Source organism: Peromyscus leucopus, chromosome 1 (genome assembly GCF_004664715.2).
Source record: "Peromyscus leucopus breed LL Stock chromosome 1, UCI_PerLeu_2.1, whole genome shotgun sequence".
In the NCBI taxonomy this organism is placed as follows: Eukaryota; Metazoa; Chordata; class Mammalia; order Rodentia; family Cricetidae; genus Peromyscus; species Peromyscus leucopus.
Window position 1 is genome coordinate 27695139 of NC_051063.1, and position 26632 is coordinate 27721770.

The 26632-nt window shown below is 39.6% G+C and overlaps 1 protein-coding gene across 1 annotated transcript in view; it reads left to right on the top strand.

The window, feature by feature from the left end:
- The window catches only part of Pdzd8 (PDZ domain containing 8), a 72395-nt gene extending 45796 nt beyond the window's left edge, over nt 1-26599 (top strand). The window contains exons 4-5 of the mRNA XM_028881002.1: nt 16732-16894; nt 20211-26599. Coding sequence (XP_028736835.1) covers nt 16732-16894; nt 20211-22414 — 2367 coding nt within the window. The 3' untranslated portion in view covers nt 22415-26599. The remainder of the gene's footprint in view (nt 1-16731; nt 16895-20210) is intronic.
- The last annotated feature ends 33 nt before the right edge of the window (nt 26600-26632 follow it).

Genomic DNA, 26632 nt, shown 5'->3' on the forward strand with positions numbered 1-26632 from the left:
TAAAAGTTCATCTTAGTTAAAAATAAAGGATGAAGTTCCTGTCTCAGCTTTCTACACACTGGTATGATTATGAAATTCTGGGAAGGAGTAAGAAATTATGTTAAAATATTATATAATTCAAATTAAATTAGTCTAAGACACTTAAGAATGAGTAGTAAGAAACAATATGAAGTATAATTCATTTTATGATCCCTGTCAAGAGAAACAGATCAGCATTCCTGTGTGTATCATATATTGCTATTGTCAGCTCAGAGTATGTCAGTTTTAGTGCAAAAGTACTGAGAGCTTCTAGTGAAGGAAAGTAGCATTCTTTGGGGGAAAACTAGTAAATATGTTAAAGAAGTGACAGATGAAAGAAACGTTAAGAATTAAAAGCTTTAAATAGCATCTGAGAAGTGTAGCTATTACTTCCAAGACAGTAGAGACTATGAGGCTTTTAGAATAAACGTGTTTTAATCCGAATCTCTCTTTAAGGGAGACTAAGAGTGGGATGTCCTAGCCAGGCCTCTTGTTGACAGCATAGCCACGTCAAAGTCTAAATCCATCTCATCTACAAGTACTTTATTATTCTGTAAATAAGACTGATAATGCAGCTCACAATCTCTGAGAGGCAGTTACTTCTTAATCTGTAACTGTCTGGCACATCTTCTGGCATGAAGTAGGTCATCAACAATATGTGCGTTGGATCTGAGTAGAGTCACGGATGTGATCAGGCAAGGGAAAGACTTGAAATAATAGAGGAGAATGAACATATAAACTAGGTTGGTGATTATGGTGATAAAAAATGGAATCAGAATGACTTTGGATATCTCTGGGAATGGAAAGAGTTTTTAGAGAGAGGTAGCCAGAAAGAACAGTCACGAGGAGGTAGACAGAAAAGGAAAAAGCGGATATTCTGGAAAACTTGGGTTTAAAGTGATAGTGACCAAGAAAAGGCAGGCAGGCAAGAATGGATTTTTTTCAGTGAGAGATCCTGTCTCAGAAAGGAAGGTGAGGATGAACAGCAGAAGACACCTGATGTTGACCTCTGCCCTGCACATACACAAGCATGCACGCACAAGCATGCAAAAAAAAAAAAAAAAAAAAAAAAAGAAGAAGAAGAAGAAGAAGCTGTTGAGAGAAAACTATTAGTCACAAAAGGTAAGCCTTACTTTTAGAGTCTATTTTTTAAGATGGTTTACTTCATGGTGAGCCAAGAAGAACTGACCAGCTCAATCCATACTCAGGAACTAATGTGATTTTTCAAAGCACAGTAGCACCTTCTCATGAAATATTTTTTCACCAGATAGCTCATTTCCTGAGTTATTCACAGATGTTGGATGCAGAGCTGGGTCATAGATGGTTCAGGAATGTATTAAAGGTACTGCCAAGGTTCATGCAGTTAAGTGGGATCCACCTTACTGCCCACATGTGCCTGATTAGCAAGCATCAGAGGCATTCTGCAAACCCAGACTGAGTGACCCACATTCTGTTTTACTGTTGCTGTAACAATTTGGCTTCAACTGAAGTAAGAAAATAGGTTACTCTGGCCAAATATGAATGACCATGAACTGGAAACCTGGATTCAGGCTACTCTGAATGATATATTCCATCATGGAAGCAGTTATACAAAACTTTTACAGTCACAGAACAAAAAAGGAAAGTCATACATTAGTGTACATACGTGTATTTACATTGGTTGGAAACATCAGGCAACTGGATTACAGCAAGTTGGGAAATTTCTTCTTTAGATTTCAGATGTTATAGTATACTTGGCATTAGGATTGGTAGAGGCTCTACTAATCTTACTGACACATCCTGAGAAGTTTTAAATTGATACATTAATCAGGAATATTAGACCGGATATCGAAATTAAGGCAGTTGGCTAAAAGTGGCTTGTAACATTCATAGATTTTGGTTGTGAATCTGCAACATTGCATCTTTCCATAATTATGTTCTAATTAGTCAAGGTCAAGCAAGCAATCTATAGGTATGTAATATAGATACAGCTTCTTCAGAGAATACCACTTCACACTACTTTATCATCTCCACAAATGGCATCCACTATCCCTGGTTTCAAATCCTCATTCTTCTATTTTACTTCTATGATGGTGAACATTTATTTCATCACCTCTAGAGAAGAGCAGTCACTTCTGCCCAAGTCTTTTGCCCCATGCCTTCAAATTCTTCCTGTAACAAGGAAGGAAGGCAAGAGAAGTACTTCCTTGGGCCATGAGAGAAAGTGGTGCTTTTTCTTTGTTTTTAAGATAAGAGAGCCAGGGCTGGAAAGATGACTCAGTGGTTAAAAGCACTTGCTGTTCTTGGAGAGAACCTGGGTTCAGTTCACAGCACCTGGTGGCTATATAGTGGCTTAGAACTGTCCATAACTCCAGTTCCAGATACCACTTATGTATCAGAACCCTTTTCTGATCTCTAAAGACAACAGGCATATACATGGTACACATACATACACTCAGGTAAAGTATTCATAAAATAAAATCTAAAAATGGTTTAAATTAAACAACTGTTTTTAAAGATAAGAAAGCTAAGTGGTGACTCTAACATAAGCAGGTTTACTCTAACAAGGAGGGTGGCCTATTTGAGAGAATGTCCTTGTTAGGGAATATTTAAGTAGTTAGCGAAAATGGAAATCATGTCTGTGCCTTATTGTCAAATGGTTCAGGAAAAAAATATGCAAGAGAAAAACAAATGTAGTGAAACACTGGTCAGGAAATAAGGCTCAGGGTAAATAGCAAAAAAATTTGTAAACTTTCTGTTATTCCTGAAATTATTTCAATATAAAAAGTTATTTCTTAGAAAATCATATTTAAAAAATCTTTTCTTAAGTCTCCTCACAGACTGTAATATCTGAATCACTTTGCAGAAGTACTCTGTTAATATGTAAAGATGAAGGTTGATTTGGTGACTCAGATTAAGAGCTATTTCTCTGACAAGAATTTCAAAGGACATGAGTATTCCATGCTATTGTTTCCATAACAACCTCAGCCTTCGCCTACTTTTCTTAGCATTTTATTTCACTAGAATGGTTGTGTAAAATTTAAATTTGTTTCAAGTCAAAGCATTAATAAAGGCTTTAATCAAATTTAAAAAGAGGAAGCCTTAAGTGTATTGATTATTCAGATGGAATTATTTTAACAGCCTTTTGAACTTAAGCAGAAGGCCATTTTTATTCCTTAGATCTCTTAGGTCATTTGTATTTATATAATGAAGTTTCTGTTCTCAGTGCATTTCTGTCTCTGTTGTCTCTTTGTGACTGAAGGATACAGTCCTTATTTACCATTCAGTTACCTTAGAAGCTAAGTTACCTGATGGCCAAGCTGCCATTCTGTTTGGAGAGGTCTTACTTGTTTCTCATCCAAAAGAAAGTCTTTCTGAGGAAAGACTATGGAGGTTTCTGGTTTGTGTTTGACATTTATGCCTAGTTTCATTTAATCATGACAACAACCCAGTATGCTAAGATAGTGGCCCCTCACTGTGACTTAGATATGGTTTGTTTCTCCTAAAGGTTAATGTGTTGTTAGAAGCTTAACCCCAGTTTGGCAATGTAGAAGATGATAGAAGCTTAAAGGAAGTGAACCCTTAGGGGAAGTTCTTGGATCACAGTTATTCTTAATAAACTTAAAATAGCTCTCATAGGACCCCTGGAGCTCTCTAAAGAACACATTACAAGGGAGCCCACAGAATCACTCTGGCTTCCTGTTCTACTGTGCTCTTAGACATGTTCCCATCGTAGTCTGCAACCCTCATAAGAGCTGACTAATGTCATACCAATGAACCTCCAAAACAGCTAAATAAACCTCTTTTCTTCACAAATATTCTGCATCAGAAATTTTATTTGTTTCAACAAATATGAACTAATATATTCTCTTTATAAATAAATCCCACAAGCCAAATGTGAGGGCGGGGGTGCAAGAGATTGAGACAAGGACATAAAAGTTTTTTTCTGCAATTTTACTTCATAAAAAATTATGAATAAGGCCAGGCGGCGGTGGTGGCGCACGTCTTTAATCCCAGCACTCGGGAGGCAGAGACAGGCGGATTTCTGTGAGTTCGAGGCCAGCCTGGGCTACCAAGTGAGCTCCAGGAAAGGCGCAAAGCTACACAGAGAAACCCTGTCTTGAAAAACCAAAATATATGTGTGTGTGTGTGTGTGTGTGTGTATGTATGTATATATGAATAGGTTAAACTGTAATGCTATGAAACTATGGGCAATTTAATTCTGGATTTCAAGGATTTAGACAGTTATCATTATTATTAAACATTTACTTCTAAGCTCTGAATTACAATTGAGAGGTCATGATTTCTAAAACTAGGGCCGACAAGATGGCTCTGTGACTAAATTAAGTGTGATCCCAGGACCTCCATGGTGCAGAGAACTGACTCTCCTGGAGTTTTTCTCTGACTCCACATGTGCACCACCTCCACACACACACACAATGAATAAATGCAATAAGAGTGTTTTTAAGATTTCTGAAACTAGAACAACTTTTATATTGCATAAATTTAACTATTTGCAAGGTAAACATTTATATACTTGGCAAACAAATGTGTTAGAAATGTAACTGTTTGACTGAATACCAGTTGTCAGTTCAGTTTGCTCATGATTACAGAGTACAGATTGCAACCAGGCTGGGAACTAATTGCTGTCTATCCAAATAGAAAACAACATGCCTGCTGAAAGATCTATGTGGATAGATTTTGTTTTGTTTTGTTTTGTTTTTATCATCCACTGCCTTTAGAAGTCACAACCATAATTGGTAAACCTACTATCTCCATTAGTACAAATCATAAAGAGAAGCACATTCACAAGAATGTTTATTTTCTATACCCCAGTATACAGGTGTAAGATAAACAAGAAACATGACTCAGAAGTGACTGAGTTAGATGTATTAGTACTGTTACTTTGTTTGTTTTTTTTTTTTTTTTCGCTTATAGAGTTTCTTAGAAACAAAGGACAGAAAGTGCAGGCCTGTGGGAGAGACACGTGCGTGGAGAAGGGAGTGGGAATATGGCGCCAGACTTTTAAAACCGGCTGGGGGCGTGGCCAGGTCACGTCACTACTCTACGTGTGTGCGTAAAGCACATGGTGGTGTTGCGCGCTTACATCACCATGCAACGCCACGGGACTCTGATCACGCGAGACCCCTTGGCCCGGAACTTGCTGGGTGGAGACATCCGGGCCCACCGGGTATCCTAGCTACGAAAAGACGCTCTTGATGCGGAAGTGGCTGGGCGGAAGTATCCGCCCAGTAAATGGAACCGTGTTATGGTATCCTAGCTACGGGACGCTTTTGATGCGGAAATGGCTAGACGGAAGTGTCCGCCCAGTAAATGGAACCGCGTTGTGAACCCTTCATTCCCGACTCTTTTACTTTTTAAAAAGGAAAAAATTGTGGTTGACTGGGTGCGGGGGCGACGTTTCTCTTAAAGACTGCTTCCAGCTGAATAGTGGGCGTTGGTTGGCTCTTGGGGGGGAGGGTGAAGGGTATCTTATGAAGTCCGGGAATGATGATGAGGGGTCCTGGAACGGCGTTCTGCCTTCTGGTTCCGCGGCTGTCGGCTGTCCATCCGTACTGGTGCTGGGGCCTCCCATTTAGCAAGATACTGTTGACATAGAGAGAGCTTAGAAAGAAAGAATCATTATTATTTTGTTTTGGAGTTGGCATTTGTCTGAGGTAGATTTGGCCTGCCCAGATAGAGGCATGTGACATTCATCTGAGGTAGATCTGGTCTTAGTACTCTGCTTAATTTCCATCTGAGACAAGCCTCATTAGAGGTGATTCATATAAGGCACCTGTTTTCCTCAGGCAAGCCTTGCTGGAGGTAGTTTATTTAAGATACCTATTTCCCTTATTAGGTTAACACTTGGGAAACACAGGTGATCAGTTGCTGAGTATTGAACAATGATAAATTATTGTATTACATTATTCCTTACCGCCTGGATATTTTTGATGGTCCTTTTTTTTGCCTCCGGCTCTGTGTGGCCCTGGTTGGAAAAGGAAGGGGTGGTACCTTATTCCTCTGGAATTGGCGGCAAAGCAGGGGATCCTGATGTCCTCTGGAGCTTGAGAGTGAGAGGCCCTGTCTGTTTCACTGTATATGAAGAGAGATTCTTCTGGGATGGAGGTGAGATAAAAGGTTTTAGGTGAGACAGGTGGACCCAGTAAGGAAAACCCTCGAGTTTAGCAGCTGTAGGGGTTACAAGAATTACTTTGAAGGGTCCCTGCCACTTAGGGGAAAGGGGTGAAGGACACTGACCGGGAGGGGAAAGAAGAACCTGATCTCCAGTGTGTATTGGAGGTGGGCAAGGATTGTCACATGGCTGAGGCAGTGAACAGTCCGCATAGCTCCATAGAATAGACCTTAGATGACATAAAAGAGGGGTTAACAGACTATCTGGAACAGCTGGAGACTTGGAAAAGACCTGGTGTTAGAACTGGTCTGAGGAGATATTTAACTTTTCCTGCTGCATGGCCATTATATGGCCTGAGACACGGATCCTCCTTTTGCTGTGAGAAGTCCACGCTCCTCCAAATAGCAGCGTGGGACAGGAGGATATGAAAAGCATATTTGGAGTCTGTAGAGTTGGTGGCTAGGAGAAGAAGTAAGAGAGCTGCTGGCGTGTCTGGGAGGAGGCAAATGTGTGGGGCGAAAGAAATGGACGCCCCTACCTTAGCTAGGAGATCCCTCCCCATTAAAGGTACAGGGCAGCTTGGCACCACTAAGAATGTGTGTGTGAGAGGGATGCCTCTGAAAATACAATTAAGTGGCGGTGTCTGTTGAGGCAGATAAGGCTGTCCCCTGTACCCGACAATAAAGGAGAGGTGGCATCCCAAGACTCCCAGGACTGAGTCTGGCTCTGGTGTCCAGAAGGAAAGAAACGAATCGCTTCCCTGCTGCGTTCTGGGTTTCCTGTCATGTCTGTAGCGAAGCCTAGGACTGTTGGAGGTCTTAGCTTGATGTACCCATGCATCTTGGTGCCTGGGGGCAGTCAGCTGACTCTGTCTTTCTAGGCGGCACTTTTAACAAGGCTGTTGATGGCCTAGCAGAGCATTCAGTAGCCCGTGGCCCTTTTTCTCATTTAAAACAGGGACCCAACAGCTTTTGGAAGTCAGCGAGTGCCAGCACTTGGCAATTTTGTTTTCGGGCTTTTATCTCTTCCCTGGCACACCTTAAATGCCACAGGTGACTCTTTTGCCTGTGGGGTCAGGAGCCTCGCTCTCCAGATGCTTAAGTTTTAGTCAGGTAGGTCTGGGGAACAAGAGACAGATTCGTCCTTATCCTGAATTATTTACTGGTTTTAGGGCAGCCTTACGGAGGCCTGTCAGGAGACAGGTAATAAACCTATCTCTGGCTAGACAGCCACTCTGGGTGTTGTAGCCCCAGTGTGGCTCCCGGTCAGGAACCGCTTCGGCTCCTGGGGGGTGTGAAAGGTTAGTTTGATGAATTTCGTCTGCGTGAATCCTAGCCTGCTTCCCATACCCGCCTGAGCTCCTCAGAAGGTCATGAAAGGTGAGACTATAAGATTGAGTTATATATTGAAACTGTTTAATGAAGGAAGCAGAATTACTTACTTTTTATCTGAGAGAGTGGATGGAACATGAATTTTAATTATTGGTTCCTTAGCAAGATCTAGAGTCAGAAATTCCGGAGTCAGAGAATCCTCTGGTTTACGTATAGCTAGGAGCATATGAGCAGGAGAGAAGGAAATGAGAAGAGACAGTTTAGCGTTGAGAGAGAAGAAAGCAACTCTTTCCATTTGCCTGAACGCCGACAATGATTGGATAGCTCCCGTGAAATATCGAGATCCAAGGAGCCGCTTAGTGGCCCTTTGTTATTTTTTTTTAAAGCATACTTTGGCCATCTCTTCATACATAAACGAATTAGTGTAGGAATCTTTATGTGAGGCATTAAACTGAGAGGTTTTAAAGCTTCAACAAGACAGCCCAACGGAGAGGAAGGAGTAACAGAGTTGGAAGCCTTGTTTCCCATGTCTGCAGCAGAGGCAAAAAAATAAAGAAAAAATAAAAAGAAACGTAATCCGGAGCCAAGACCTCAGGCGTCCCCAGGGTCCCGGACGGATTTCAGGCACAGGCTGCTTCTGGGCTCGTCAGCCAAAGAAGCAGGGGCCCCCTCCACGGTGAGGAAAGGATCCCCCGGGAATCCAGACAGCGTTTGCCCCTTCGTCAAGGGATGAACGTGTCGCCCTCATGTGGCTCTCTCAGGACGCACCAACGGCGGTGGCCCTAATTGAAGAAACACCTCAGGCTGCAGACGTGGGAGAGGCCAGAAAAATTAGGCCAGTTGGCCAGTGATAGGGGCCGACCTTAGCCAATGAAGACCGTGGTCGGGGGTTCCCCCAGTCTCAAGAACACGTGTGAGGCGCCGGACAATCAACGGTCGTTCTCACCGGTTCAGGAAACCGTTTACGCCGGCCGAAAGTGGGGGGCACTCACCAATCCGGTCCGGTGTTGGATGCAGTTTGGATGCGATTCAGGCTAATGGAGAGCGGTCTGTCGCGTACGGAGCAGATTTCCCGGTCCGCGGGCTGCCGGCGGGAAGCGCCGGCAGCGCCCGCTCGGTTCACGGCACCAAAAATGTTAGTTTTCTGTCTGCGTTGTGTTCTTACCCTGCAAGGAACGTCACGAAACACGACAGAATCCGCTTATAGAGTTTATTAGAAACAAAGGACAGAAAGTGCAGGCCTGTGGGAGAGACACGTGCGTGGAGAAGGGCTGTTACTTAGTTTTTAATGAGTTATAATTCTGAGGAATTAATATAAAGCAACTTTTAGATTCTATCTTTAAAAAAAAAAAACAAAAACAAAATAATGAATCTCCAAGGATCATTCTGGTGTTGGTCTAATCTACTTCTAAGCAAATATTGGTGGGAATGCTGGTCCAGCTTGTATGAGTTAGTATCCCTAGACCATCCATCAAGGCAAGGCAGTAGAACTATGTTATGTGATATGCATGACTGTGCCTACTACACAACCATATGTAAGATTGGAGGATGGCAGAAATGATTCCCTAAGCAGGAAGTATTGGAAATGTTAGTATCTACAATTAGGCATATAATGAACATTTAATAATGTCGATTTTATTCCTTCTTTTTCTTTAAAAAAAAAAAACACTGAAATTTCAGAAACATAGTAAATAGGTAGACTTTGTGTATTCCTTATATTTATTGAAAGATAATGTACCATAGGATCTTTTATTAGACTAAACAAAATTGTAGGATTTGATAGGTCCATTGAAGTGCTTTTCTCTAGTAAAGCCAACTCTGTTATAATCAGGATTACAGTCTCAAGTCAACTGATATCATCTAGACATTTTTAATTTCCCAATAGTGCCAAAACTGTAACCCTAAATTGTAGACAAATTGCTAAATGGTCTTATTAATAAAAAACCTGGATCCAGATATTGGGGTTAAAACCAAGAGATCAGAAAAGCAGAAAGAAGCCAGCCACGTTCTCACCATTTGGAAATTTTCAGCCAAAGAGACCTCCTTCCTATATACCCATGCCTATATGTTTTTCTGTTCTGCCATCTCATTTCCTCTCTCCGCTCAGCCATATCACTTCCTCTTCCTCCAAGCTCTGTCACTTCTCTGTCTGTACAGACCTCCAGACCTTTATGGTTAACTAGTGTTGGAATGAAAGGTATGTACCACCATGCCTGGCTCTGTTCCCATTGTGGTCTTGAACTCACAGAGATACAGATGGATCCCTGCCTCCCAAGTGATAGGATTAAAGGTGTGTGCTACCATTGCCTGATTTCTATGTTTACTGTAGTGGCTGGCTTTTTTCTCTGCTCCTCAGATAAACTTTATTGGGGTACACAGATAAAATATCACCACACTAAAGGATGGCCTCATCCATTCCAATTTCTCATGCTTTTAAGACATAGCCAAATGCCACACCATCATGTAAGGCCTTCTCCTCCTCCTCCTCCTCCTCCTCCTCCTCCTCCTCCTCCTCCTCCTCCTCCTCCTCTTTGTGTGTTCTGGGGATTTAACTCAGGTCATCATCTTTACAAAGTTAGCAGTATGATTGTTTAAATATATATATAAATTATTATTACATTATAGTATAATATATAACTAAACATGTATGTTAACCACATGTAGATGTCTTATAGATACACACCCATAAATAAAAATAAATCCTTAGAAATTTAGAAGTTTATTCTAATTATTTTCATAGCAATAAAATAAAAACTTAGAATGTGTTTTTGTGGACTTTTTGCTTTTGATACAGTGTTCTTTTTTCTAGCTATATCTGGTTTAATCTAGTACAAATTAAATAAGTAAATTAAAAACCTAGGGTTTATCTGAAATAGTGCTCCGTGAGTAAGGTATCTTAAGACAAAATTGGCGTATTTGGGGCTTATTCATAAATAAGATCTTGCTACTGGCACATGGCAGGTTTTCTCCTCCCTTTCCAAGCTACATACTTCCCCCTTTTTCTTTGTTATGTGTAGTCCCTCCAGTATAGTGTTGAAATGGTAGTAGAGACATTAATTCTCTCATCGTTGAGTATTGTGTTTTTATTGATTTTTTTTGTAGCTCCTCACAGTCAAGTTTAGGAAGTTTTCTTGTATTTCTAGCTGGCTGAGGGTTCTTATGGATGGATGTTGGACTAAATGGACGAACTGATTCCTGAGTGGTCGCTAACCTCTAATTATGACAGTGGACTCCATTTACAATTACTATACTTTGTTATATTGCTGAAATAGATTTATTTTTTCATTCATATTTGAATATTACAGATACTAATTTATAGTTTTGTTTTCTTGATTTGCCCTGATCTGTGTTTGGGGTCAGTGTAACATTAACGTCAGGTTAGATAAGCATGTTTTTATTTCTTCATGAAGAACTACCAATAGCTAAGTATGTGTACACTTGTAGTCAGGAGTTCATGGCCTGCTGTCTCTACATGGTTTGAACCCAGCTTGTGTTACAAGAGACCCTGTTTCAAAAAATAAACAAATCTCTAAAAGTTTACAAAACCTATCAACACAAAAATCTAAAAAATAGTTTCTAATAAGGTCTATTTTTACCAACTACCAATCACCATTAGGAAAATGAATTTCTAACTAAGCAGGAATTATATATTAAAGCTCTAAAAACAGAGGTAGATATATTGGGATATTAGCAGGAATTTTAGAAACATATCCTTAAAAAACAAGACTGAGAAATGTTGACTAAAGAATAATGCAACTATCCTGATTTCTAATTGAGCAACAGTTGAATTATTGTCATCTGGAGGGATGTAGTTTTTTCTGTTCTTTTCCTTTTTTAAATCAGCAAGTTGAATGAGAACAAATTGAATATTACTCTTATTTCAGTTCACAGGTGATGATATTCTGTTATATACTTTTCTGATAAATTGAATGACAGATGACAGATTTAGTTAAGGAAATGCTCTAAATGAGATAAATGGCATCTCATTCACCAGATAAGTCTTAGAAAAATATATTTGTAAACTCCCTTCCTTTACATCCTTAAGAAAATTTAGCAATACAGGCAGCCTCTCTGCAGCAGATTAGTTCTTGCCACTAACTCCTCACACCTCCTTAATATAAAATGGCTTTATTCCTGCATTTACCCTATACATATCCTTCTATATACCTTACCTTCTTCTCTGGGTTATGTAAAGTAATCATCATAGTGTGTTACTTAAGGAATAATGATAAGGAAGAACGTTTGTACACTGTACACCGTCAGTACATATGTAGTGTTTTTCTTACTATCCGTCCCTCCCTCCCACTGTAGCTAGAGTTTTCCTGCCTTGCCCACAGTCAGGACAAATCTTTGTCACCCGCCAGTCCCACAGCCGCTCAGACCCAACCAAGTAAACACAGAGACTTATATTGCTTACAAACTGTATGGCCGTGGCAGGCTTCTTGTTAACTGTTCATACATCTTAAATTAATCCATTTCCATAAATCTATACCTTGCCACGTGGCTGGTGGCTTACCGGTGTCTTCACATGCTGCTGGTCATGGCGGCAGCTGGCAGTGTCTCTCTCCCTCAGCCTTCTACTTCCCAGAATTCTCCTCTCTCCTTGTCCCACCTACTTCCTGCCTGGCCACTGGCCAATCAGTGTTTTATTTATTGACCAATCAGAGCAACAGATTTGACATACAGGCCATCCCACAGCACTTCCCCTTTTCTTTTTTTTAAAAAGGAAGGTATTAACTTTTATACATCTCCAAAGCCAGCTTGGTATATTTGGGAATTTGGGCGTAGCTTCTCTTACTACTTCCTGCTGGAGGGGGCGCTGTATCTTATGGGGACACAAAGAAAATTTTAGGATCATGGAGTAGTCCGTGAGACTGTATCGTCTGAGCCAGTTGCCTTGAAATGATTCTGGATGTTGGATCATCTGGGCCATGGTGTCATCGGAGACCTTTCAGGTGGTCTTGGCTGGTCAAACCTGATGTATCTTAATCTGGAACAAATCCATAGCCTCTGGCTTTCTGTAGAAACAAAAGCAGAGCCTCTTTTCCAAAGCAACATATCCTTATAGCCAAATGTTGAAGTCAAGGTACCTTTAAAATCTACATTTTGGCATAACTCAACAGCCTTTGCAATCAAATGTTTTTCTTCAGTTACGAATATCAAAGAGAACATAATCCAGATTCTCTGTGTGGTAGCCATCTTTATGTGGCTTCTTTTTTTATATTACCTTGAGCCTATTGCTTTAAACTGCAGCCTTTTAAGCCTGAAATGGCGCTGTGGCTGCTGGCTCCGCCCACTTCAGCTTCCCAACATGGTGGTGGTACGTTTTCCGCCAGCTTTGGGAGCCAGCAATTCTCAGAAATAGTGGGTCTATGCTTCTTATCAAAGCAGCGTGTAGCCCAGAAACCTCTTTTTGTTTTGTACTAGCAAAGGCTAAATCCACCATGCAGCTTAATGTGCCACTTGCAGAGGCCTCATTCCCGCCATGTCAAGCACACACGCCAGGAACCCGCCAGTAACTCAAACTGGCAGCTGCTGCTCATTTGAGAGAGACAATTAGGAAGCTGTTTTTAGTTCCATTTTAGAATCTTTTTCTCAGGTTTTAGGTGGAAACTCTTGCCAACTCGTTGGGCGCCATTTGTAGCTAGAGTTTTCCTGCCTTGCCCACAGTCAGGACAAATCTTTGTCACCCACCAGTCCCACAGCCGCTCAGACCCAACCAAGTAAACACAGAGACTTATATTGCTTACAAACTGTATGGCCGTGGCAGGCTTCTTGTTAACTGTTCATACATCTTAAATTAATCCATTTCCATAAATCTATACCTTGCCACGTGGCTGGTGGCTTACCGGTGTCTTCACATGCTGCTGGTCATGGCGGCAGCTGGCAGTGTCTCTCTCCCTCAGCCTTCCACTTCCCAAAATTCTCCTCTCTCCTTGTCCCACCTACTTCCTGCCTGGCCACTGGCCAATCAGTGTTTTATTTATTGACCAATCAGAGCAACAGATTTGACATACAGGCCATCCCACAGCATCCCTCTTTCCTTTCTTTTTTTTTTTTTTTTTTTTTTTTTCTTTTTTTCTTTCTTTCCAGGGTTTCTCTATGTAGCCTTGTGTAGCTGGAGTTTTCCTGCCTGGGCCACAGTCAGGACAAACCTCTCTCACCCTTCTCTCTGGGTCTCGCCAAGTCCTGCAGCCACTCAGACCCAACCAAGTAAACATACAGACACTTATATTGCTTACAAACTGTATGGCCGTGGCAGGCTTCTTGTTATCTAGTTCTTCTATCTTAAATTAACCCATATCTACTAGTCTATAAGTTGCCACGTGGCTCGTGGCTTACTGGTACCTTACATCTTGCTTGTCATGGCAGCAGCTGGCAGTGTCTCTTTGACTCAGCCTTTCACTTCGCAGAATTCTCTTCTCTGCTTGTCCCGCCTATACTTCCTGCCTGGCTACTGGTCAGTCAGTGTTTTATTAATAACCAATCAGAGCAACACATTTGATATATAGAACATCCCACAGCAGCCTTGGCTGTCTTGGAGTTCACTATGAAGACCAGGCTGACCTCAAACTCACAGAGATCTGCCTGCTTCTGCCTCCCATTTGCTGAGATTAAAGAAAGGTATGTGCCATCATGACCAGCTTTAAATTTCTTTAAAGTTTTTATTTGATGTATATGGGTGTTTTGCCTGGACCTAGATCCGTGTCTGTGCATTGTCTGCAGAAGCCAGAAGGAAAAATGTCTCCTGGAACTGGAGTTACAGACAGTTGTGAACCACCATGTGGATGCTAGGAATCAAACCCTGATCTCTGGAAGAGAAGCCAGTGCTCTTAACTGCTGAGCCAACTCTCCAGCCCCTTAATATTTTTGATGCATTGTTGCTTGAAAGTAGAAATTTAATTCTATACTATAAAAAGTAGAGTTCCAAAGCCCATCTAATGACATGGATTACTCCCACTGAATTTGAGAAAAGCAATATTCAGAATTATATTCACAGTATATAATTGTATTTACCATGTCTCAGTTTTGACACAATTCACAATTTTGTATTCAAGTATAAGCAAATGCAAATTCTAACAGTAGTTCTAGATCATATGATTAGGAGTGGTTTTCTTTTGATTTTGTTTCTTTACTTCCAAATGTTTTACTATAGGTGTGGTTACTTTAAAAAGATATATTGAATACATTGTGTTATTTATTGTTTGGCAATTTCATGAATGTATATATTTTGATATTTGATGTATATATTTTCATCACATTCAGCCCAAATCCTCTCTCCCACTTCTCCCAGGACCACTGCCTCCCATACTTCCTTCCCTCTCCCACCTTCATGTCTTCTTTTTTTTTGAATATATTTTTATTCTTTGAGAATTTCATACATGTATACGAGATATTTTGATCACATTCTCTCCCCACTCCCTCCAATTTCCCTGACCCTCCCCACACATTCTCTCTCCCAACTTCATATCCTCTTAACTTTTAATAACTCACTGAGTCCAGGTAGTGCTTATGATAAGTACATGGGTATTGGCTATCCACTGGAGCCTGGGTAAACTGCCATGATGGCCACACACCCGAAGAAAAATAACTCTCTCTCCCCAGCAGCCAATGGCTCCTCACCCAGACTGTCCCACAACATATTTCTATCCTTACTTCATTGTAGCTGAATGTTTTCCTGGGTCCCACCCAGTCCATAGCTGCTCAGACACAAGTAAACACACAGAGGCTTATGTTAATTAAAACTGCTCAGCCATTAGCTCAGGCCTACACCACTGACTAGCTCTTACACTTAAACTCGGCCCATTTCTGTTAATCTATGTCACTACGTGTTCAGTGGCTTTTCCTGTGTGCCATTACATGATGCTCCCTAGATGCCAGGCTGGCATCTTCTGACTCAGCCTTCCTCTTCCCAGAATTCTCCTTGTCTGCTTATCCCACCTATACTTCCTGCCTGGCTATTGGCCAATCAGCATTTTATTTATCAACCAATCAGAGCAACACATTCACAGCATGCAGAGCACCATCACCCATCATTTCCCCTTTTCTTTCTATTTAAAAGGATGGTTTTAACTTCAACATGGTAAAATTACATATAATAGAACAGTTGCAAGATAAAATGATCCTTTAGGTTCCTGCTCCGCAGAAGAAACTGCCAGACATTCTACAGGACACAGAGAGAAGTGACTGAGAGACTTTAGGCCTATGGGTTGAAAATGGATGCCCCAACATTGCAGAGGAACTTTGGATAACTGTCCCGGCAGGCAGCTGTCTTTGTCATTTTAGATTTTTGGAAGTTGCTTACAGTGCTCTTCCTGTTTACTTAGGTAATATTATATTCTTCTGAGGTCTTTGATATAGTTGAAGACTAGATAGTTATAATTATGGTTTTCCTTGATTATGATAAGAGATAAGGTAGATATGAAACTTTAGACTCACAAATATAGGATACATAGAATATTTTCTTTATTTTTACAGAATGCAAATAGACTAGATATTGTAACTGTAATTCTTGCTTGATAACTTTTTTTATATGTAATTTTAATAGGTTAAAGTTAAAACCTTCATTTTGTTTAGACAGAAAAAGGGGAAATGATGGGGGAATGTTTTTCTGTACACTGCGAATATGTGTTGCTCTGATTGGTTGATAAATAAAGCTGTTTGGCCCATGGCAAGGCAACTTAGAGGCAGGCAGGAAATTTAAGGCGAGAGATGCCAGCGAGCTGCCCAAGGAGCAACATGTAATGGAACTCAGGCAAAGCCATGGAACATGATGATTCATAGATTAATAGTTTAATAGTTATGGTCTAATTTAAGATATAAGAGCTAGCTAACAAAAGTCTTAAGCCATGGCCATGCATTTATAATTAATATAAGCCTCTGTGTGTTTACTTGGGGGATGCAAGTGGGGGTGATTAGTCCTGACCATCAGCAGGCCGGGACACAGGAAATCATCTGACTACTCTTCATTATCATCTCCTGTTCCTTCTTTAAAGAATAATTTACTTGGTCCAGTTGCTGTTGCTTGCATGTACAACGGTATGCAGCCATACACTGGAGCATAAGCAACCTACATTTATGACTACATTTAAGTCATCATCATCTGGAAGTATGTTAATTTATATTGTTACAGTAATGGCTTCATCTCTCACTTATCTGTAATCATAGTCATCATGCTTCAAAAGTCATTGCTGACTGGGATGTTCTCAAATGTATTGCTGTTATCTCAATGTTTTCTTTCCTTTTTTTTTAAACCCTTTATCAAAGGTTGAATTAATAAAAGGGAATTTACAAAGTGTTGGACTTACACTTCGTCTTGTTCAGTCAACTGATGGGTATGCTGGGCATGTCATAATTGAAACCGTGGCCCCAAACTCACCTGCTGCAATTGCAGATCTTCAGCGAGGAGATCGGCTCATTGCTATTGGAGGTAATTATAACTGTGAAGTATAACTTATGTGTACAGAAAAACTACAAAGTAGGTTGGAGGGTTTTTCTTTCTTCCTTCTCCCTATATCTGAAACAAGCATCTGCTAGTTTTGTAACAGAAGAACATCATTATAAACAGAATTGTAAAAGATACCTTAACATGCTTGTAAAATGTTTGCTAGGTTAGTCCTAATCTCTAAATCTTTTAACATATTTCATCTTTCGATTACTTTAACTAGAACTTCTCTAAATTTCTTCCCCTTCTTACCTTCTTCTCTATGCTTATTATTGAATGTAAAATCAAGAACAAGTCATCCCTTCTTGTACATCCATCACCACTATGGCCCTAAATATGCTGATATTAGCACCACTCACATCTTGTTGTAGGACTACAAAATTAATAGGAGAGAGACTAATATTCCTTGCCTAAGGGGAAGGGTACACCTAATACTATTCTGAGGCTCCATATTATATAAAAGGCCAGTGGTTTGTCAGTATGCTGTTATTCAGAATCCACCCCAAATCTGGGGTAACCTGTATATTGTATATTGTATGTAACCTGTATATTGCATACCTTCCTGTCAGCTGGATTGTTGTGAATAATAAAAATAAAAACCAAGGCAAGTTATTTGCTTAAATGTATATACCTATCAGGAGAACACAACTGTGCACAGCAGCACAGAAGTAATCCAAGCCTTTTCAGACTTCATAGTACCTGGCCCAGCTGTTGTAGGCTTTGAACACATAAAACTAGATATGATTATGATTATTACTCTTTTAAGAAGAATACAGTGCGTTCTTTCATAGCTAAGACAGTAAAGTAGAGCAGGTTCCAATAAAAAAAGTAGTTATCCTTGGTTATGTTAGAGAAACTCTGCCTTTGCTTCAAATCCATCTTGACATTAAGATAATAAAAACGATTTAGTTATGCACCTGGAGGCCAGTAAAGTTAGCAATTTCATGTGGGAATCTCTCTGATTGTGACATGCACAATGCCTTTCACAACACAGTCACTAGGCAATAGTATTCAGAAGTCATTCTGATTCAGAAAACCTGGAGTAGAGTTTTAAGAATCTGCATTTCTCTCTACTTTTTTGTTTGTTTGGTGTGTGTTTTGTGCCACCCCCCCCCCCCCAAAGACAGGGTTTCTCTATGTAGCCCTGGCTGTCGTGGAACTCATTCTGTACACCAGGCTGACTTTGAACTCAGAGATCTGCCTCCCAAATGCCTGGGTTAAAGGCATGTGCCACCACTACCTGGCATGAATCTGTATATCAAACAAGCTTCCCCGGTCATTCTAGTCCTCCTAGTTCATGGACACCTAGGAGGACATAAAGTAGACATCATCCATTACATAGCTCTCTATATAAATATAAAAATTTTGTTTCCCACAGCTAAAACCATGGTTCAATATAAATGATTTTTCATTAATACATATTCTGTTTTGGTCTTACCTCCAGGTTATTTTTAATTCTTTTAAATGTGCCTTTTAAGTTCTGTTTTCAATTACACAGGTAGCAAATACCTATTATCCAAAATAAGTAAGTCCAAGCCATACAAATATTTACAGAGAAAAAAAGCAAAAATTACCTTTTCAAGATATTCAACATTCATAAAAGTACAAACATTTTATTGGTTAAAAAGTCATATATAGTACATATTTATTGCTAATGTTTCAAACATAATAGAAAAAAACTTTATTTTTTATTTAACGTGTATGCATGTTTTATCTGCATGTATATCCATTCACCAAATGCATACAGTGTCTGCAGAAGCCAATAGAGGGTGTCACCTTTCCTGGGACAGGAGGTACAAAGGATTATGAACCACAATGTGAGTGTTAGGAATCAAACATCATTCTCTGAAAGAGAAGCACTCCTAACTGCTGAAGCCGTCTCCCCAGCACCACAAAAACTGTTTTTTAGTGCCCCTCCCTATATAAATAAATATATATCCCTTGTCCAAACTCTGGCACACAAATTAAATTCCTACAGTATATTTTTAGTAACTCTTTATTTCTTTTAATATGTCATAAACTTTTGCCCTATGTTAATAGGTATTTCTTAATAAATTAATTATAATTCATTTGGATTTACAATAGTTTTAGTAATAGGAGATTGGTAAAAGTAGAAATAAGATTGGCAAAATGTTATGTTTAGGTTCAATAATAGAATTATTTTTGCTGCTTTCTAAATTTCTGAGCAGGTTTGAAATATCCTGAAAGATATTTGAAATACCCTGAAAGAAAAATCCAGATTCTAGACTGAGGTGGGCAAACCCTGGTATAGTGACCACCTCCACAAAGTACCTGAGATGAGATGAGGGCAAGTTTCCCAAAGCACAAATAAAGAGGTGGGGTTGGGGTGACGCTTTTGTATGCTTACTAGAGCTCATTAGATGATGTTTCACTTGTGCATAGGTCAAGCTATCGTGCTTCTGGGACATAGTATTCTTGGATAAAAGTAGTAGAGCTAAGCTAACTTAGTCAGGAAGAGCCCCGTGAGGAAGCTCAGAATTCCACTGGAAAACCTGACAGCATAGCACCAAAGCAGAACAGGTCTGTTGAGACATTGCAGCTGAAAGCTGCTTATGACTGTAGTTAGAGCCAATGGTCAGGAGGGGGAAAATCAGAACACCAAAGGCCAAAGGACCAAGGCTCTGAGTTGGGATTGACAGATGATGGGACATGGGAGAGTCTGCTGTCTCTAGGAATGGGTTAAGAGGGCGGTAGCAAGTTGATTTGTAGTCAGGACAAGACAATGTGCATTGTAATCAACTTGTTTAACTATAAAGCAGCTTACCTCTTATTCTTTCATTCCTAAAAAGGTTGATAATCATGTATATGGCTAATCAACAGGATCTGTGAAAGGGTCTGTTATTTATAGTATAGTATTTTGTTACATTTACTTCAGATTTGGTTTCTAAATTTGAATCATTTGCTTGCAAACCCTGGAGTTATTTGAGAATTTCCTTCAGTAAAATGACTGCTTTCCATCATTCAAAGTGTGGTTTATCCTTTATTGAACCTCTTTCAGTGGGTTTCTGCTCACTTCAACCATTCAGCTGAGATATACTATTGTTTAAGCCAAGAGAGAATGGGAAGCCATTAGGAATTAGCAGCTGCTCAGGGTTTTTGTATCATCTAGGTAACAGAGTATTTCTAGGGCACCATGCACTGATCAATTCAAAATTTAAGTAAATTTTTTTTGAGGTTTTCTTATTGCTCTTCCATTTATTAAATAGTCCTGAGGTAATGACATTGCAGGCAGGTTTTATTGCAGTAATTTACATGCTTTCCCTTTTGAATCTTAAACCAGGTGTGAAAATCACATCAACACTGCAAGTGCTAAAGCTCATCAAGCAAGCTGGTGACCGAGTCCTGGTGTACTACCAAAGACCTGTTGGGCAGAGTAACCAAGGGGCGGTACTACCACAAGACAGTTTGGGCCAGTTGGAAGAAAACTTTTTGTCAAGCTCCTGCCAACCAGGTTATGAAGAGGAAGCTGCTGGGTTGCCAGTAGATACTGAAAATAGAGACCTTGATTCTGAATTTGAAGACTTGGCAAGTGATGTCAGAGTACAAACAGAGCTCAAAGAGGAGGCACAACCATTAAGTCACAGTCCCAAACGCACTCCAACAACACTTTCTATTAAACCCCTTGGCGCTATATCCCCAGTTTTAAATCGTAAATTAGTTTCAGGAATCCATCCACCACCACAAAAACTTCCATCTAAAGAAGGAAATAAACCATCGGCTCTAAAAACTTCAGAGGCCACAGAAGCAGCACCAGTGTCCAAACCCCAAGGACCCGCTTTCAAACCCCCTGTGCCACCACGGCCACAAGTGAAAATTCCTTTGCCTTCCACTGACACCCCAACTCAGGCAGACCCGGACGCTGTTGAAAAACCAGAGAAGGTGCTGCTCCCTCCTCCTCCTGCAGAGAAACCTGCTGAAAAGCAAGTGAAGAATGTGGATCACGGAGAAGATGTGGCAGCAAGTAAGCAATCTTCAGCAAAGCAAGAAGTAGTGAAAGATCTTACTTCAGAAAGTTCTGGTCCTCCTAAGGATACTTCAGATGACCATCAAATGTGGGAATCATCAGAGGTTCTTTATCGTAATAAGGTAGGAAAGTGGTCAAGAACCAGAGCATCCTGTTTGTTTGACATAGAAGCCTGCCACAGGTACCTGAACATTGCACTGTGGTGCAGGGATCCTTTCAAGTTAGGAGGCCTCATCTGTTTAGGGCATGTTAGTTTAAAACTTGAAGAGGTGGCCTTAGGATGCCTAGCTACATCAAACATGGAATACCTTTCAAAGTTCAGACTAGAAGCCCCTGATCCCAAGGCCATGGTCACTAGAACTGCTCTCCGCAATCTGAGTATGCAAAAGGGCTTCAACGACAAATTTTGTTTTGGTGACATTACTATTCATTTCAAATATTTGAAGGAAGGAGAACCAGACCACCACATAGTTCCTAATGTAGAGAAAGAAAAAGAACTCCATTTGGTTGAGGAAGTTTCTACACTCCCCAAAGAGGAGCATTTTGTGGGACAGATGAGTTTGTCAGAAAATAAACATAGTTTCCAAGATACTCAGTTCCAAAACCCAACTTGGTGTGATTACTGTAAGAAAAAAGTTTGGACAAAAGCTGCTTCCCAGTGTATGTTCTGTGCTTATGTTTGTCATAAAAAATGTCAAGAAAAGTGTCTAGCTGAGACACCTCTTTGTGGAGCAACTGAGAGGAGACTAGACCGGACCCTGAAAAACCTCAGGCTGGAAGGACAGGAACCACTTGTGGGCCTTCCTCCTCGTGTTGAGATGGAAGCCAACAAGTCAGTCCATAAAACAACAGGTTTGACAAGGCACATTATTAATACTAGCTCACGTTTACTAAATTTGCGTCAAGTCTCTAAAACTCGCCTTTCTGAACCAGGAACAGATCTTGTGGAACCATCACCAAAGCACACACCCAACACATCAGACAATGAAGGCAGCGACACAGAGGTGTGTGGTCCAAACAGTCCTTCCAGACGAGGACACAGTGCAGGAATCAAGTTAGTGAGGAAGGAAGGTGGGCTGGATGACAGTGTCTTCATTGCAGTTAAAGAGATCGGCCGTGATCTGTACAGGGGCTTGCCCACGGAAGAAAGGATCCAAAAGCTAGAGTTCATGCTGGATAAACTGCAGAATGAAATTGATCAGGAGTTGGAACACAATAATTCCCTTGTTAGAGAAGAAAAAGAAACAACTGATACAAGGAAAAAATCACTTCTTTCTGCTGCTTTGGCTAAATCAGGTGAAAGACTACAAGCTCTGACACTTCTGATGATCCACTATAGAGCAGGCATTGAAGATATTGAAACCTTAGAAAGCCTGTCTTTAGACCAGCACTCAAAAAAAATAAACAAGTACACAGATGATACAGAAGAAGACCTTGATAGTGAAATAAGCCAACTGATAGACTCTCAGCCATTCAGCAGCATCTCGGATGACTTGTTTGGCCCATCTGAGTCTGTGTAACAGACAAACTATTTAAACTTTCAAGTGGTTGGGGACAAAATGCGCCTGGAGTGCCACGGGTACAGCCATGTTTCAGTTCTCTCATGGTGCACTTTGGCCTGCTTCTACAGTTAGTTGTATAAGAATGAAAAGTTGGTTTCCCAGCAGAAACATAACAAGCTCACCAAATTGGTTGTTTTAGGTTGTGTTTATAGTTAATGGTTTGGGGGTTTATACTTGGAATTGGGTTTTATTAATTTATTTTTAACTTTTTCTAATTATGTAAGCTAACTTTGTGCTTATGTGTGGGTGATGTCTCACTGTCATTTTTCTTTTCATTTTTTTCCTGTTTTTTGAATTAGTGTTAAGTAAGATCCTGTCCAGATTCCTGAAATATTTTCATTCTCATTTTCATCACGGTTATAACAGCAAATTTGTTGCATGCCTAAATTGACAACAGTAATCATTGAAGGAACAGGTTTGAATCTTCTTTCTTCTGTTTTGAGGTTTGTCAGCTGTACTTGCTTGAGGTTTTTGTTATATGGGGTTTGGGGGATTTTTGTTTAATTTTGTTGTTGTTGCCAAATATAAATGAAAGCGGACCCTACAGCTTTAAAATGTTATGCTGATTTAGTTTATTTTTTTTATATATATATTGCTTGTTTCTTATGCTTCTGTGATTTTTTTAAAGCTCTTACACAGTTGAAGTATGGTAAAATTATAGTAATTAGCTAGAAGAGGTTGCATTGAATAGAGGATAAATGCAGAATCTAGTTGGTCAAGAATTTTATAGAGAGGATAACAAGATTTTATTACTGAAGAACAGTAACCAGTAGGATTTTGAAATATCTTCCAAATATTGATGCTTTCCTTTTAAATGGAAGTTATGAACACTCATGATTTTTCATCTTTGCTTCGCCCATAGGTTATTTAAAATTAAAAATTTTCAGACTTGTTCTGAAAATGGCTGCATTGATAACTGGCTTTGTTTGAAAAAAATCTAATGTAGGAATATGATATGGTTGGCAGTTATACAGAATATGTTTACTACATCATTTGGCATCTTATGGCCTTAAAGGAATGTCAGTCATTCTGAATACTTTTGTAGTTCAGACCATCTTCATTCATTGTAAAGAAAGATAAAAATAGACAGTATACATAGGACTTGGAACTAGTTCTCTAAAAATGAAGGCCTGCTGTGGTACTGGGTTCATCTAATGGATGCTGGTAACACACAACTTTGAGAGAACTATATGAGCTTGACCCTATTGATCTGCCTTTAACCTATAGAATAGGAAAGTGTTTTTCCCTTCTACAATAACTACTATGATAACACATAAACCAACTGAATTTAAAACTATGGAACAGCTCTTCGGCTGCAGGGAAATTCATAGTATAATAGTAAAGAAACTGGCCCAGTCTGTATCCCAAATTGCACCAGGAGTTTAAGGTCAAGCTCTTTAGTGAGCTCTGCAGCCATAGGCAGGTAACAAAGGTCACACAACTTCTCCATCTCCAAAGGTACTTACTCTACCTCATGGGGCTGTTGTGAGAAAAACAGGAGCATAATTGCAAAAGTGCTTTGAACAGTAAAAAGCTGTAAAGATAAAAGGTATTACTTACATGAGAAAAGCATTGTTGAGTGTAGAAAGTTATTCCAGTTTTAAACTCAGTAGCTAACTCTCATTCCTGTTATTAAGTGAAATACTAGGACACTAGGACACAAACCTTTCTTTGCCAGATTTATAGAAAAGACTGTATCTGTGTAACCCCCACCCCACCCCTGCTTTTTTTTTTACTGTTTATTTAAGCATGCTCACAATTTAAAAGAACACAATAGAAAACTTTCCACAACAAATCCCAGAAGCTAAAATGCTGTTTCACATCTTATGCTTGAAACAATCTGCCTGATGTATAGCCATGTTTCATCTTGTAAACAATAACTTGCCATTGCTACCCTGAAGGTGATGTGTCCATAAGTGGCTGGTGTGTTTATGGATCAAACCATGGAAGTTCTAGTGATGCCCAAGCATGCTCCTGCACTGATTCATTTGAAAGAGCTGTAGAAATAATGCAAAGCTTTAGTTCTAAGAATCTACTCATGCTTTAAAGTATTTATCTCTGTAGAACCACAATCATGGAAAGCTCAACAGTGCTGCTAATTATGTTTGTAAAATATACCTTTAATGTAGTGCAATATTTTTCTACTGGGAGAGACAGTAGAGGCATCACAATTGTACTTTAGAGCAGGGAAGGAGGGAAAACTCCAAATACCCAATAGTAAGGGATAAGGCTTCAGTTTAAAAGATTGTATTATATTACATTACTCATGTAATCTTGCTGCCATGCTATGTTATCAATAGCTAAAATAATAATAAAGACTACCATGGAAAGTAAGAATATCTTCATTTGATGACATCTAAAAACAAAGTGATTGGTTCATCTCTGTGGCATTATTGCCTGGTATAATTTGGCCATGCAGACAAACTAACAACTCACTTTTACTAAACAAATTTGCAAAAGCATTCAAATTTTTACTGTTGCTTCCTTACCTTTTGAAATAGATATATGGCTTTTTCTAATGCTGTATGGTAATAAGTAGATTATTCTTAGTAAGACCTATCTCAGGAAAGAAAAAATTAGACTATTTAAAGTGTATTCTCTTCATTGGTATTTAGGTGAATGACGGGGTTAGACAAAATGAACAACATTTTAGTATTATTTTGCAATCACAATATGGTATATTTCTTTGTTATTGATTGTGTTGGTTTTTTGAGATAGTCTCTCTCCATAGGTCTGGCTCTCCTGGAACTCAACAAAGATCTGCCTGTCTCTGACTCTGAGTGCTGGGATTAAAAGCATGCTCCACCACTTCCAGTTGTGCTATATTTCTTAGTAGCAAACTTCATTCAATAATACTAGAACTTATTTTGTAGATAGTTTCTCATTCTAAGAAAAACGAACAGCCTAAAACTTTGCGAGTAAAGTCTATCTAAAGAAATTTAAAAACATTTGAACATATTTGGTTCTACTAGTAAGACAATAGAGTTTAAAATTTTAAGTTCTCTAAAGTATAGTTGAAATCACTTCAATTTTTAAAAGATGTATTATCATAAGCTCTAAATTGAGGTGATAGTTTTCATTATCCCCCCAAAAAAGGGGGGATTGCCTTCATCCTTTTTGATCCCTTGATATTCCTTGAGTTCTGAATAAAGCAGCAAACCACCCTAATCCTGGAAACTACCATGTGTACATCATTCAAAATAATCCTAATTTCTAGATCTTCCAGAGCAATTTGTCATTGTTCTGTCAGGTGGCTAGGTATTGCAGCTCTCTTCATCAGATAATTATCTGTTCATAGCATTTAGAACAATTTTTGAGTTAAAGTCCAGAGCAACTCACTGTTTTCCCACACTGATAGGATATAACAAGTCATATGTTTCATTTAAAGCAAACAGTGGAAAGCCAAAGAGGATGGTTTACCTAGCCTGGAGTAACTTTTGCCTGATGCCTGCAAACACAGAGAATGCTTTTTAATTAAATATCTATAGCCAAAACAACGTCTATGTATTTTATCCCAACAATAATATTGGTGAAATGTTTTATGAAAGAATACAGGCAGGCACAGCACAGTGTTCAAGAAAGTTTATTAAGTAATGTAGCTAAAGTGCAACCAGACAGATACACTTAGCAGTCAAAAGAAAGTTGAGTACCCATTGCTACCTCACTAAGACTTTTGAGTCTTGAGTTACTAAGTACAAACAAGAGCCACCTCTACCCTTTAAATACGTTCTTTTTCTGGTACATGCACAGTATGTTTTAAACACCCTATTTTCAGGCTTGTGTACCCAAGATATTAGTCATATAAATGTCTTCACTTTCCCCTTAGAAACAAGTTATCTTTTGCTCTCCAAACAGTCCTAAATTTTTTATTTTATCTTTTCCCTTGGAGTTGAGTAACTTGACGTGCCTTTGCTGGTCATTCTTACTGAAATGACATCAGCATCAATTACTGTATATGGTATTTTGGGCAAGGAAAACCACAAGCCCTCTCTAACCACATTACTTCTAAAGCTGTCCTGGTGAAGTCTAAGTCCCGCCTTCTGATTTTAGTCATGTGAGAGTTCCTCTAAGGCCATCTTTCAGAATTGCAGACATGTGTGACTGTCCAGTAGTTTAATGAGTAGAAAGCCTGTTTCTCTCAAATACACCAGACTTCAAATCAACAAGGTCCCACCA